The sequence below is a fragment of the Oratosquilla oratoria genome, chromosome 30 (assembly GCF_046742065.1).
Source record: "Oratosquilla oratoria isolate Oo_2021 chromosome 30, ASM4674206v1, whole genome shotgun sequence".
Lineage (NCBI taxonomy): Eukaryota > Metazoa > Arthropoda > Malacostraca > Stomatopoda > Squillidae > Oratosquilla > Oratosquilla oratoria.
The window spans coordinates 28,773,768-28,789,051 of NC_134806.1; the positions used below are offsets into that span (position 1 = coordinate 28,773,768).

The 15,284-nt window shown below is 37.0% G+C and overlaps 1 protein-coding gene across 1 annotated transcript in view; it reads left to right on the forward strand.

The window, feature by feature from the left end:
* The window catches only part of Vps36 (vacuolar protein sorting 36), a 15,629-nt gene extending 934 nt beyond the window's left edge, over positions 1 to 14,695 (forward strand). Inside the window, exon 2 of the mRNA XM_076212697.1 lies at positions 12,547 to 14,695. Coding sequence (XP_076068812.1) covers positions 12,682 to 13,845 — 1,164 coding nt within the window. The 5' untranslated portion in view covers positions 12,547 to 12,681 and the 3' untranslated portion in view covers positions 13,846 to 14,695. The remainder of the gene's footprint in view (positions 1 to 12,546) is intronic.
* The last annotated feature ends 589 nt before the right edge of the window (positions 14,696 to 15,284 follow it).

A 15,284-nucleotide genomic window follows, 5' to 3' on the forward strand; every position in this document is an offset into this window, starting at 1 on the left:
CGTTTTTATCCTCTGCAAAATTACCCACCACAGCTACGAATACCGTAAAATTACATGAAAATCACACATTTTAAAGAAAATAATTTGAATAATTCAATTATATGCAAGGTATTACGCTAATAACCCAATAGTAACAAACTTAATAGTGTAGTTTGATCCATACCACCAGTGATCATAGATAGCGGGCAGGACGAATCGTAGCTGTGGTCCGTAATATTACGGAGGATGAAAACGTAACTTCTCTTCGATCAAATTACATGAAAATCACACATTTTAAAGGAAATATTTAAAATAATTCAACTATAAGTCTATTACACTCATAATATAATAGTAAGAAACTTAATAGAGTGAAGTTTGGTCCATATCACCAGTGATAGATAAGATGGCGGGATGGATGTTGATGTTGTTATCCGATAATCCGACCCGATAGAAAAAAAAACTAATTTTAACAACCAATTTCTCAGCTCTACCGTAACATACTGACTTTATTTTGGTATTAGAATAATCCACGATACTAGTAGTTTTGGTTAATTATGGTCAGTTGCCCGCACAATAAATTTGTTAGCTCATTTTTTACGTTGAAACATATACCAATTTTTGATATACTGCTGAATGCAGGCCGCCATGTTTATCTAATGTTTTTATTGACCGACATGTAACTGATGATGTGAATGTTTGAAATTTATTACGATCGTAGTAAATACACTCACGCAACATTTTTATTAATTAAATTTCCCGCGGTATGTAAATTTGGCCGTTTGAACGGCGTGCGCATAAAATGACGCGCTATTGTGCTCGTCATCGACGGTGGCGCCTCTGGTGGTGTTTGACCTACCTATCTATGGGATCATGCACATAAAGTTTTGATCAGAAAGTAGATTTTTCACTACCTGGCAATCTTCAGATCCTAAAATTTTGAGAACAAATGAGTCTTCAACCTGCTTTTAAAACTTTTCTATCTCCTAACCCTTTAAAGTCAAATGGAAGACTGTTGGATAAGATTCCAGAATCACTTAAACTGATATTGGTAAATTTTTAGTTGTCAACACCCTATGCGTCAAAGCAATGGAAAATTATTTTAGCTGTGCACACCTACGTGATATAGCATTAGAAAATTAGATATCAATTTTGTAAAAATGCAAGGAAATAGTATGTGATTTTCTTGTTTGAAATGGATAACAAAAAACTTTGCTACAAGCATATCTACTACGAACGAAGCTACTAGGATATGGTACGGACACCGTGCTATTGTCTATCCAGTCCAGTCACTGTCAGTTAGATGATGGCTTTTACATTGTGGACCAGGTATTCTCCAACTCTAGGTGATGTTAATAAGTGCTGTTACAAAGATAATATGGCTTCCTTGGAGTTTATGAGAGAACATGGAGTTCTGCCGTTGTCTGTTACCGTATTTTATGGCATATAAGATACATCCCGATTTCAGCAGGTCAGATTCAAGAAAATAGTTTTAGTGTACTTAAGCATATATTGTTGAAAACTGTCTAGCTGTACATTACATAAGCAGAAACATGCTCCATGATGGTGAAGGCATTACTGTGTTTTTGTTGTGATTATGAACTCATTGTACCAAGATGTCTAACCTATATGCACTCTAACTACATGAACTGGCAATGATCAGCGTTGCCAGATACCGTACTTTGTAATCAATTGTTGTAAAATAGGGTTTAAAAATGTTGTACAATCAATAGAAAATCAACAATTCATTAAAAAAATTGTACATATGGACTAAAAAGTCGTTAAAATTTGCTAATTAAGTAAAAATGTCATAGGTCATACAGCACTGGGTCATACATCTGGCAGCGCTGGCAATGATCATACCGTAGTTTTATTCTTTGTCAACAGATGGCATTACCAGTAAGTCAGGGCGCCAACCAACCGATGTTTATAAATGCAAGTCACAGCATTACAGACTAGATTGCTTTCATGCACCGGTAGTAGTACAATAATACCAGCAATAAAATAAAGATGCATGGTGTTTAGGGTAGGTAAAAGTACTGAACGTAAGCTGGGTTAGTGAGCATCAGAGAGATTAGCCTAGACCCATGGGAGGTCTCAAACTTTACCTACGATGTATAAGACGCAGGTCGATTTTTGAGCCAAAATTTTGGGAAAAAAAAAAGTGCGTTCTATATGCCGTCAAATATGGTAATTGCCCAAGGTACTCAAATTGTCCAGTAGTTCCAAATCGAACCTAACCATGCCATGAAAATAGATCTTTCAAATGAAAAGAAAAGGGGGGGGGATGAAAAATGTGTTTGCTTACTATTGGAACAGAACCATACAATCTAGGAGTGGCACACTAGTAAGAATGAAAACCAATATTCTTGGCTCAAAAATCTTGACTCAGACAGTGCAAGTCCAACTGTGTGTTGATGCCTTCAAATGGTTGAGTCACATGTAACAAATTTCTCACAGTGGAAAACTAGTACAGAATAACCATGATCACAGCAGAGGGATAAATGTGGTCATATGTTCATATTAAAGATTTTGTTATTGTCTTGTCTTACTTGTCATAGCTTTAGATGGAGCCATCACAGCCAGTCTGGGGACACTCTGCTTCCATGGCTCTGCCTAATTTTCTTGTATTGGAGCTTGTCAATAATGCTGTTGGATACTGCCCCCCCCCATCATATATATATATATATATATATATATATGATATTTTTTCTTTAACAAATGCAAAATGTGTTTGATGAAGCCTGTAGGGTTTTCTCTGTCTTCTCTATTTCCTATGTGAGGGGATGGTGAGAGGGTGGTCATCAATTAAGTGGAGGGGCCTTGCTGTATTGCTTCTGACCCAGGGCAGTTGGCAGGAGCTAAGATGAGAGGGAGGAAAAGGTGGTGGATAGGAGTGGGTACATTCCTGTTGACTTACCTACTTCCTTAATAAGGGTGGAAAAGCCCTTGGTATATAGATGGAAATGTTCATATCTGGTGACGAGTGCTACTGATTTTTCTATCTATAAGGCCCTCTTCCCCCTTATAAGGGAGATAGCCAGTCAAGGCATAAACTCATTCCCATCCACCATCTATTGTTTCCCATTCATCTTAGTTCCTCATGGATGAAGGATCATCCCTTTCACTTGCCCACTGTCTAGGAAGAAATCTCTTTGGGCTACATCAAAATATCATCCATACACAACCATTCTCTACTCACACCCATCCCCTGCTCTCTCCCTTCCCTGCTCAATAGACATTCCCCATACTGAGGTACTTACTGCTTGTTATCATGCAGTATTATTTGGAAAGTATCATGCAACCAAATATATTTTGAGGCAACCATACAGACCAGAGCCACACATTTGTCATGTTAAAGTAAAAATCTCTATTAGAGGAATTATGCTATTTTGTACTCTGGCTCCACTGTGCTGTTCCCTTGACATTATTCTTTACCACTTCTTGGAATATACCTTTTCCCCTATGTCCCCTGAGGTTGGGAGAGGAAAGAATATTGTGCCACCATGATTCCCATGTGAGTTGTAAAAGGTGACATAGTGGGACAGTGATTGGACTAGGTGTCCTGCTCCCTGTATGTTTATTCCACTGATTTTTTAAATGCTTAATGACTATCATTCACCAGAGGTTATCATATTTGTCATGATAAGTTTACCAAATAGATTTGCTTTTATTTTTGTTTTTAATGGTTCATTATTTTAAAGTGAAAGCACCATCAAACATGCATAAAATTGTACAGTTTATGTTTATACATACACATACATCACACATCACATGAAAACCACCATTGGAGTTAAAAAGAATGGAAACAGGAAATCTATATATTTTCATTGCAAACTGCAATCCTCTTCAGTAGATACTGAAGAGGATTGCAGTTTGCAATCAAAGTATATAGATTCCCTGTCTCCAGTCTTTTTTTATCCAGCAGTGTTTTTCACGTGATTGACAAATGTGTGATTACATTTTTAACCTGTAATATACATACATATACCAAAGGCTTTTTCCCCCCTACAAGAGAGGTAGCAATAAAACAAAGGCATAAAAACCACTCTCACCCATTCCATCTCCTCATACTCCACTCCCATCCACTCCACCCTCCCTCATATCTTGGCTCCTCCTGGAAGACTGTTCATCCCTGCATCTTGCCCATTGCCCTGGGTCAGAAGCAGTGTCATAAGACACAGCACATCCACAGCAAGGCTGGTTCATTTAATTGGCAACTCCCCCTCTCTGTTCCCATATGCAAAAATGGAGATGATGTGGAGAAATCCCTTTGGGCTGTGTCAATTTATTTTTCACACATACTCCCTCACCCCCCATCTTCCACCCACTCTTCCTCATGCATCACATCATCCATACACAACCATTCTCCATTCACCCCTATCTTCTGTCCTCTCCTGTCCTTCCTCAACAGACATTCCCCTATTTCCCAATGGCCCTTTTACCCCATCCATCCATCTCCTCCTTGGTTGCACCCCTCATGTTCACTCCTACCTCTGCCTTCCACACCTGTTTTACTAATTTTCACTCATTCTTTTCATGTGTCCAAACCATCCCAATACTCTTTCATCAACCCTATCTTCCAACTCCCTTTCCACCTCCATTCTACTCCTCACCTCATTTCTCACTCTATCCATCGTATTAACCCCTATCATACTTCTCAGGCACCTCATCTCTAACACATTCAAACTCCTCTCTTCCTCTCTTATGTTCCATGTTTCTGCCTCATACAGTGCTGTTGGCACAATCACTCCTTCATACAATCTCCTTTTAGCCTCCATTCCCAAATGTTGTATTTCTCATTACACTTTTTATTCCCCCAAGGCATTTACTTGCTTCTCTTAATCTATATTCTACCTCCACTCCTCCCTTTTCCACCACATTTGCACCCAAGTATCTAAAAATATCCACTTCCACACACACACACGTCGGTCAAAGTGACAACGAAGTTGGACTCCAGAACAATCAAAGTGGCATTTACATACCTGGACAAAGAAATGGCGAAGAAAATACTGGTCACTTTGATAAGACCAAGATTGGAGTATGCAGCACCGACGTGGTCACCAGGTACAAAAAAATGTGTAACAAAACTTGAAAGAATACAAAGAGCATTTACGAAATTGACAAAGAGCAATTACGAAATTGGCACCAACACTCTCAGAACTATCATATGAAGAGACTAGCAAAACTTGAACTACAAACATTAGAGCAAAGAAGAGAGAGGAGACTTGATAACTATTAAAAGAATCATGAAAGGCATAGAAACTATTGATAGAGAGAATCTAATAAAATGGGATAGTAGAGATACAAGAGGACATAGAAAGAAAATCAAGAAAGACAGTTATAGAAGAGACCTAAAAAAAGAACAGCTTTCTCCACTGGGTAATAGATGTTTGGAACAAGTTAGATGAGAAAGTGGTGTGTGCAAAAACAATAAACAAATTTAAAAACAGGCTAGATAAAATGAGATATGAAGACTGGACACCACAAGCATAACTCCCCTTCCCGTAAAATACAACTAGGTAAATACACACACACACACATATACACACTGTTGTTGGATGGACGGCGAGAATTGGAGTTCCGAAGAAAAAACTAAATCTACGCAGATCTCAACGTCAAGGAAGTACCTTATTGTATTTATAGGGAAGGGGAAAGCTCGTGGTGTAGTGGGAAGGTGATAAAAAAGGAGAGGGATTACTGAGGGAAATGGAAGGAAATGAGGAAGGGGAGGACTCGGTCCAGGAGGCCAGGCGTCTTGTAAACAAACGAAGGATTGAGGATTTTGAAGAAGGGATTAACAAAAATGTAAAGATTAGGAATATAGATAAGAGCAGCACAATGGAAGGTGAAGATAATAATTTCCAGGGATTTAATGAGGGGGGGGAGGATACCAACCTCCCCCGATTAGCAAGACTAGAGGAAAAACTTGAAAAAATGACCGAACAGTGGGAGAATAGGTTCGGTAATATAGCAAAGATTGCGCAGAGAGTTGAAAAATTGGAAGAACTAGAGAAGGTGAACAAAAACTTAACTAATGAAATAGAAGAATTAAAAAGACAGTTAAAAGAAGTAAAAGAGGAGAATGCGGAATTGAAGAGGAATAATAAAGACAATAAAGAGGCCATAGCAAAAGAAGCACAGGGTTGAAAAAAAATCCAAGAAAACAGTAGAGTTGCATTTACTGACATAATGAAACAGCAAATCAAAGAACAAACTGAAGACTCAGTTATTAAAGTGATGAGACAGAAGGAGAATATAGTAAGAGACTTAGCAGATATAAAGAAATGTATAATTATATTAGGAATGGAAGAGAAATATAACCTAAATAGAACCACAAGAATCAATGAGGAAAAAGCAAAAGTAAGCAGTTTACTAGAATTGGTTCAAGAAGATGAACCTGAAATCATGAAACAAATTGAAGAGATGTATAGACTCGGAAAGTATAGTACAGATAAGATCAGACCAATTAAGATTAAATTCAGGTCACAAATGATGGCAGAGAATATCTTAGCAAAAACAAGGAAACTAGCAGCAAGTGAACAATATAAAAAGGTATGGATAAAAAGAGAAATGAATAAAGAGGAAAGAGAGGAGGAAAAAAAGAAAAGACATGAAGCTAAGGAAAAAAACGAGAACAGAACAGTCAGAAAAAGAGAAAAACTATTGGAGAGTAGTGGATATGAAAGTAAGGAAATACAACATACTAGAGAAAAACAAAAGGGAAACGGAGAATACAATGGAAGTGGCAGAAAACTAAAAGTGTCTTACACAAATATAGATAGGTCAATAACAGGATTGAATGAACTGAATGATTATCTGAAGGAAAAAGAACCGGACATAATGAGAATTGTAGAAACGAAATTAAAAGGTCCACTACCACCCAACAGTGTAGGATATGATGCATATAGTTATTGGATTAGAAACAGAGAGACAAAACAAGGGGGTGGAGTTATGTTCCTGACTAAGAAGGATATAAATGTGAGGTGTGTCACATATGGAAAGAATACAATAGAGATGATTATGATCGAAGTGGAAGACAGAGATAAGAAGAGCAGAAAGTTTGTGATAAATTATGTGCCTCCAAAAACAGCCTCATGGGAAGAGAGTGAACATAAAAGTATGTTAGAAGACACAAGGATAACAAATAAGATAATGGAAGATGGAGGAAGAATAGTTGTGATGGGCGACTTTAATTGCAAAGAAGTCTGCTGGGAAGAGATGACAGTAAAGGGTGGAAACGGCTCATGGGGAAATGTTCTACTCGAGATGATTATTGACCATACAATGACACAGTGGATACAGGAGAACACTAGGTATAGAAATGAAGAAGAGCCATCGAGACCAGACCTAATAATCACATCTGAACCTAGAATAGTGGAAAAGATTGAATATAAAACACCAATAAGTAAAAGTGACCACATATTGATTGAACTGGAACTAAATGAGGAAAAATACATGAAAAGAAATGAACAATATAGAAAAGGAAGAATGATGTATGAAAAAACAAACTTTGATAAAATAAGAGAATTCTATCAAAAAGAAAATTGGGAAGGAATATATAAAGAATAGACAACAGTGGAAGAGAAATGGAATATTTTGACAAAAATTTATTAAAAAAGGAGTGGAAAAGTATGTCCCAAGACAAAAACAAGAAAAAGAATATGTGAAGTGCTGGTACAACAAAAGTTGTAGGGAGTTAAAAGACAAAAGAGATAAAGCCTGGACCAAATGGAAGACAAAAGACCTGAAAAATGGAAAATATGTACTTGTTATAGAAATGAATATGCACAAGTGTGCAGAGAAGAAAAGAGAAAATATGAAAAAGATGTCATAGAAAAATGTAAAGATCAACCAAAATTATTTTACAGATTTGTAAACAACAAACTGAAAAACAAACAAGACTTGGAGAAATTAAGACAAGGAGGAGTTGAATACACAGAGGAAATAGAAATGGTGGAAATTATGAACAAGCATTTTAAATCAGTGTTTACAAGGGAGAACATACAACCTGAAGAGATCGAATGGAAAGAGAAAGTCCCCCCTATGAAAGAAATAGAAGTAACAAAGAATGAAATAATGAAACACTTGAGTAATCTTGATGTCAGAAAATTGCATGGACCAGATGAAATAGCAAACTGGATTTTGAAAGAATGCAGGAATGAACTGGCAGACAAAATACATAGCATAATAAACAGTTCCTTGAAAGAAGGAAAAGTTCCAGAAGATTGGAAAAAAAGCAAATATAGTACCTATATATAAAGGGGGAAATAAAGAAGACCCTACCAACTATAGACCAGTCTCTCTAACAAGTACAATAGCAAAAATTTGTGAAAGAATGATCAAAAGTAGATGGGTAAAATATTTAGAAAAAACAATATGCTAAATCCAAGGCAATTTGGATTCAGACAAGGATGATCATGCATCACTAATTTAATATGTTTCTATTCCAGGCTAATAGATATAATACAAGAGAGAGATTGATGGACTGATTGTGCATTTCTAGACCTAAAAAAAGCTTTTGACAAAGTACCACATAAGAAGTTGCTTAAGAAATTAGAAACCGAAGGAGGAATACAGGGCAAACTACTTAAATGGATGGAAGACTTTCTGCAAGAAAGAAAAATGAGAATAGTGATAAGAGACAAACACTCAATTGGGATGAAGTAATAAGTGGTGTTCCACAAGGAACAGTTCTGGGCCTAACAATGTTTGCTATATATATTAACCCATTCAACTCCTATGACAAGATTCCTTGTCATTTGGTCAAATAAAACAAAAAATCATAAAACACCAAAATGTTTGATCAAACGCCAGAAAAATATGACATCAGTCCTCGCTTCGCTCGCAAGCGAAGCGAGGACTGACGTCATATTTTTCTGGTGTTTGATCAAACATTTTGGTGTTTTATGATTTTTTGTTTTATTTGACCAAATGACAAGGAATCTTGTCATAGGAGTTTAATGGGTTAATGATATGGATGAAGAAATTGAAAGTTATATGAGCTTTTTTGCGGATGATGCAAAACTATTAAAAAAAGTGAACATGGAAGAAGATTGTGAATCACTACAGAGTGATCTAAATAAAGTCTGGGAATGGAGTAGGAAGTGGGAGATGGAGTTCAATACTAAAAAGTGTAGTATAATGGAATTTGGAAAAAGCAAAAACAGAATAACAGGATCATATAAATTGGGAGAAGAAAGAAAAAAAAAAGTAGAAAATGAGAAGGACCTGGGAGTCATTGTTATGAATAATATGTCACCTGAGAAACAAATAAATAAGATTTTTGGAGAAACTTATAATTTGATAAGAACAAAGTGGCATTTACATACCTGGATGAAGAAATGGTGAAGAAAATACTAATCACTCTGATAAGACCAAGATTGGAATATGCAGCAACAATGTGGTCACCAAGTACAAAAAAATGTATAAAAAAAACTTGAAAGAATACAAAGAGCAATTACAAAATTGGCACCAACACTCTCAAAACTATCATATGAAGAGAGACTAGCAAAACTTGAACTACAGACACTAGAGCAAAGAAGAGAGAGAGGAGATTTGACAGCTATTTACAGAATCATGAAAGGCATAGAAATTATTGATAGAGAGAATCTGATAAAATGGGATGACAGAAATACAAGAGGGCACAGAAAGAAAATCAAGAAAGACAGCTGTAGAAGAGATATGAAAAAGAACAGCTTTCCTCACAGAGTAATAGACAGTTGGAACAAGATAGATGAGAAAGTAGTGTGTGGAAAAACAATACATGAATTAAAAAATAGTTTAGATAAAATGAGATATGAAGACAGGACACCATGAGCATAGCTCCCCTTCCCGTAAAATACAACTAGGTAAATACACACACACACACACACACATATATATATATATATATATATATATATATATATATATATATATATATATATAGTGTAAAATTCATTGCCAGGTTTTGATATGAAAAGCTACAATTTTTTTTTCATCTTATAGAAATCTGTCATTTCCAAATGCTAACATTATTTTTGAGATAGCTTCTACCTTTGGTGTGCTCCTGTATGATATGAAGTAATTGAATGATGCTATAGAAAACATGACAGCCTGGATTTTCTCTTTCCAAAATTGCTTGTAGCCAAATAATGTGATCTACTCCAACTGTGATAAGAACTGTATTTATTGAAGATGAGCATATGTGGTGTTGCAATAATTGTTGTCCTTAATAAAAAAAAAAAAAAGTATAGATTTTGGCTTTGTGACTATTTGGCTAGACATTTATTCCTCAAGCAATGTGAGGGTTGGGGAATTCACAGGTTCAAGCTTCCAAGCTCTACCTGCCACAGTAAGTTTCCCATCCTCTCAATTTATGCTTGCACAAAGAAGGGAAAAATGGTGTTGAACATGTCTCCAATATAAGTTATTTCTTTATTTATCTAGTTTCTTACCTGGATGACCAGCCCCAGTTACAGTGAAATAGGCTTGATCACTAAAAAACATTGGTAGCCAATAACTGCTGGCATGCCATCCCACCACTAAATAAATGTTCAGAATTACAACATTGATGGTCTTCATAGACTTACATACCACACTTATTGTTTTAAAAAATTAATGTTGCTATTATTGTTAGTATGCAGTGATTTATTGAGAAAGTTTTAGGAGAAAAAAATTAGACCTCATAGAAATGTATGTAATTGATGAGTGCAATTACTATTTGAAACACTGTTTACCATTATGTATGCAGATAGGACCTCCAGGATCCTAGCATATGTTCTGTTAGTGTTTTGAGGTAAAGCATATGTTCTGTTAGTGTTTTGAGGTAAAGCATATGTTCTGTTAGTGTTTTGAGGTAAAGATGGGGCTGCACCAGGGTTGTTATGTTGTCTTTGCTGTTTAATATCTACAAGGATGGGATGGTATGAGAGGTAGATGTAAGGGTGATTGGCAGAGGGTTGGAGATGGTTAGAGGGAAATGGTAGGTTAGCCAGTTGTTGTTTACTGATGACACTGCACTTCTGACCGGGTCAGAGGAGGGTTTTGTGACAGCTAGTGAAAGAGTTTGGGAAGGTATGTGGGTAAAAACAAGGTGATGATGTGCAAAAGGAAAGGGTGACAGTAAGCTGGAGGTAAGGTTTGAAAGTGTGAGGTTAGAGAAGTGTTGAACATATCACATTTAGCAGCGAACAGAGGAGTAGGATTGTAGGTAAACTGTTGAGTGATGTTGGCAAGTAAATATTCTTGAAGTGAAAAGTGTATGAAAGTGGCAGTTGTTGACGTGTATCAAAATAGACACCACAAGTGAGGACAGAGCCTTTATCAGTACGATGTTCCACTTGTTATTACAGCTTTTCCAAGTACTTAGTCATACTAATAAAGGCATCATCCTCACATGGTGTTTATTTTAATAGAAATGAAAAGTGTCATTAGAAATAGGTACCTGGGGATGAATGTGAAGAAGTGATTGTGCCTTTGACACTGTATGTGGCAGAGACTTGGGAGTTTAAAGGTAACAGAAAGGAGAAATTTAAGTGTATTTGAGATGAAGTGTTTGAGAAGTATGATGGGTGTTATGAGGATGGATAGAGTGAGAAATGAGGTGAGGAGGAAAGCAGGGCTGGAAAGGGAGCTGGTAGGCAGAGATGATGAAAAAATATTAGGATTGTTTGGGCACATGGAAAGAATGAGTGAGGAAAGACTAGCAAAAAAAGTGTGAATGGAGTGAACTTGAGAGAAAGATTGAGAATGAGATATATGGATGGGGTGAATGGTGCCTTGAGTAATTGAGGAATGTTTGTTGAGCAGGGAAAGGAGAAGGTTTGATTGGAGAATGGTTGTAAATGGATATGGCCCAAAGGGATTACTCTTTGTCTTCTCTGTGTTTATATGAGGGAATGAGGAGGGAGGGTTGCCATGTAAATGAAATGGCTGGTCCTGCTGTGTCTTGCTGTATTGATTCTGACCCAGGCAGTGGGTGGGGGACAGGGAGGACCCTTCATCTATAAGGAACTAAGATAAAAGGGAAACAAATGGGTGATGGGTGCGTGGATATATGGGGGCAAGCCTTGGGTGGTTATCTTCTCTATTAGGAGAAAGAAACCTCTTGGTGTGCTTTTACTCAATCACCCTCCTGGTAATAGGGAAAGGGAGTATAGGCAATACCAAGTAACAGTAATGAAAATATAATTTTAAGGTTTAGATATATAGAAAACAAAGCAGAAAAAAATGAAAGATAAATACTGTGAGATGGAAAACAAAGGGTGGAAGGAAAAAGAATGTGATAAATACAATACATATTTGAAAGCCTAGAAATAACATGAAAGATATAAAAAGACACATGCAGAGATGGAGAGAGAGAAAGAGGAGACAGACACAGACAGAAGCTGAGAAAGAGAGGGGGGATAGGTAGATTAACTTATGATTAACCAATATAAATGTAAAAGGTCATGTTGCTGTTTGAGATATTGGAAGCACTCAATTTAGGGGTGATACTGCCTCCTGCCATTGCATTTCTTGTCATCATGTTTAATCAAGTCCACATTTGATCAGATTTACATATTGACAAGAAATTTTTCTTTGCAGATTTTGGCAGGAGGCAGGCAGTGTGACCCCTTGGAGAGATGTTAACCTGATAGTTTTGGGTGGTGTGCCAAAGGGATGAAAGACAACTCAGGAAATGTGTGAAAGATAGTTGATGTATTGAGCAACGCTTGCACTATGGATCGATGGTTTTGGTGTGATTCTGCTCTTGTGGCAGGAGAAACTGTGTTGGATTCTGTGGATGGGATAAGGTTGTATGATGGTGATAAGAAGACTGGATATGAGGATGGCTTCCTAACACTTACAAATCATCGCTTGCTTTGGAAACACTCAAGCAATAACTCATCTTTAGCTTTGAGTTTAGACCTTGTTGTACTTGTTGAGGAAGAAGGAGGGGGATTTACATCGAGCCCCAAAGCTGTTTTACATTTGTCACTTCCTCCTCATACAAAACCTGCAGGGCCTGTCACCTCAAGTTCTAACTCCCATATCAAGCTGTCATTTAGGCATGGCCGGCCAGCATCTATTATGAAAAATTTACAGAAGTCAATTTCTGACAGAGAGTGGGAGAAAGTACCTAGTCAGAATCTTCCACTTTCAGGAGTCACTTCAGGTCTAGGTGGAAGGCCAATTCGAGCTGGCATCCTTGGCATAGAAAGAGCAATTCATGAAAGAGCACAGAAAACAGATCAGAATATAAATAAAGCATTTGAAGACCTGAATCAACTAATGGGCTTAGCCAAAGATATGGTTATATTATCCAAAAGTATATCTACAAAAATTAAAGAACATTCTGGGGAAATCAGTGCTGATGAAACAACTCAGTTTCGTTCATATTTGCTAAGCATGGGCATTGATGATCCAGTAACTAAGGAAACCTATGGTTCCACCTCTCAGTACCATCAGGAGCTTGCTAAAGAGTTGGCCAGGGCCATGGAGGAACCAATTCGGGAAGCAGGTGGAATGATGCTTGTTTCTGAAGTTTATTGTAGAATCAATAGAGCTAGAGGTTTACATCTTCTGTCTCCAGAAGATGTTCTTAATGCTTGTAAAGCAATGCAGGGACTTGGTTTGCCTTTACGTCTTCATGTATTTGATTCTGGAGTGTGTGTTGTGCAACTTTCAAGCCTTCAAGAGTCTTCAGTTGTGGCAGAAACAGAAATGGTGCTCCTAGAAAAGCAGGAAGGTATTTCCTCAACAGACTTGGCAAGGTTGTGTGGAATATCTGTTATGTTGGCCCAGGAGAGATTACTGCAGGCTGAAAGAGCTGCCAAAGCTGTGAGAGATGAATCTAGTGAGGGGTTAAGATTTTTCCCAAATTTGTTTTTCAGTAAAGCTTAAATCATATACTCACTTTTCTATTATTATTATTATCATCATCATTTATTATAATTATTATTATTATTTATATATATATTTTTCCATATGATGAAGTGCATGGAACTAAATAATTTTCTAAGATGACTGGGATGGTTAGATAGGTGAAAACTTCCCTTCAAGCTGACATGGCAATAGGTCTCCTATAATAAATGATTTGATGTGGCTAATGAGTGGAAGATTGCATTACAAACCAAGGATAACTGCTGTGACCATTAGTTCAAAGGATTGTTTGAATGTTCTGACTTGTCAGCGTGTACCTAGCAATGCCTGCCATTTAGTAACTTCGTGGTGCCTCATATACCTTATACACTAGGCTGCAGAGCAGTTGATTTAGTTTGTAAAGATTTCAGTAAGAGTACACTGATGATTTCTTTGATGTGGTATGAGTTAATGAGCTAGTTGATGCTGTTCTCATGTGATTCTGTGATTGTAAGTTCTTGTGTTGTCAAAGTTAACATGATCCTGTGCTGTGACAGTAGGTTCAGATGAGGAGTCTTGTTGATATCTACTGAATCATGTCCATACAATCAATATTTTTGTTAAGAAGATGTGCTAGTAAACATATATTGCAATACTCACAAATCCATATAAGTACCACATTAGAATTGTACTATAAATATTTTTGTGCAATGAAACACATTAATATTGTTATGTATTATGGAGCAGAATAACTAGAGGGGATGTATTTGCAAAATCTTAAGTCTTGCTTATCATGGATTGTAGTTAGTATAACGTGTTATTGACCAAGTAAAGCTTTGGAGAACCAATACTTGTTGAACTGCTTTACCACAGTAATAAATGCTAGACAGTTGTGTGTGTCTGAATTTATCCTCAAAAATGTATGAGGTCTTGAACACATTATATATGCACAGTTGGGTTCTATATCTGGAGTGTATAGTAACGTGATCAAAATGGGATCAATTCATCTATATACCAAAGGCTTTTCCCCCTTAAAAGGGAGGTGACCAAGTCAAAAGGCAGATAATTTCTGCATGACAATGAAGGAAAAAGATTCCACAGACCCACAAAGACTGAGAACAAAATATTAAAATAATGCCTTATATAAGACACCCCATACTTTGATATTCGTCTTCAGATTGGCATGTTCTTTGTTCTATTCTTTTAGGAATGTCTTTATTCTTTTCAAAGTGAGTTACAAACATGAAATTGGGCACAGGTACCCAGTAATTACCTACATTGTCATGATAAAACACTTTAGAATTCTTTTTATTTCTCCCCTCTCCTCTCTCATCTCTCACTCATCCCCCCCCCTCTCTCTCTCTCTCTCTCTCTCTCTCTCTCTCTCTCTCTCTCATCCCTCTCTCTCTCATCCCTCTCTCTCTCATCCCTCTCTCTCTCTCTCTCTCTCTCTCTCTCTCTCTCTCTCTCTCTCTCTCTCT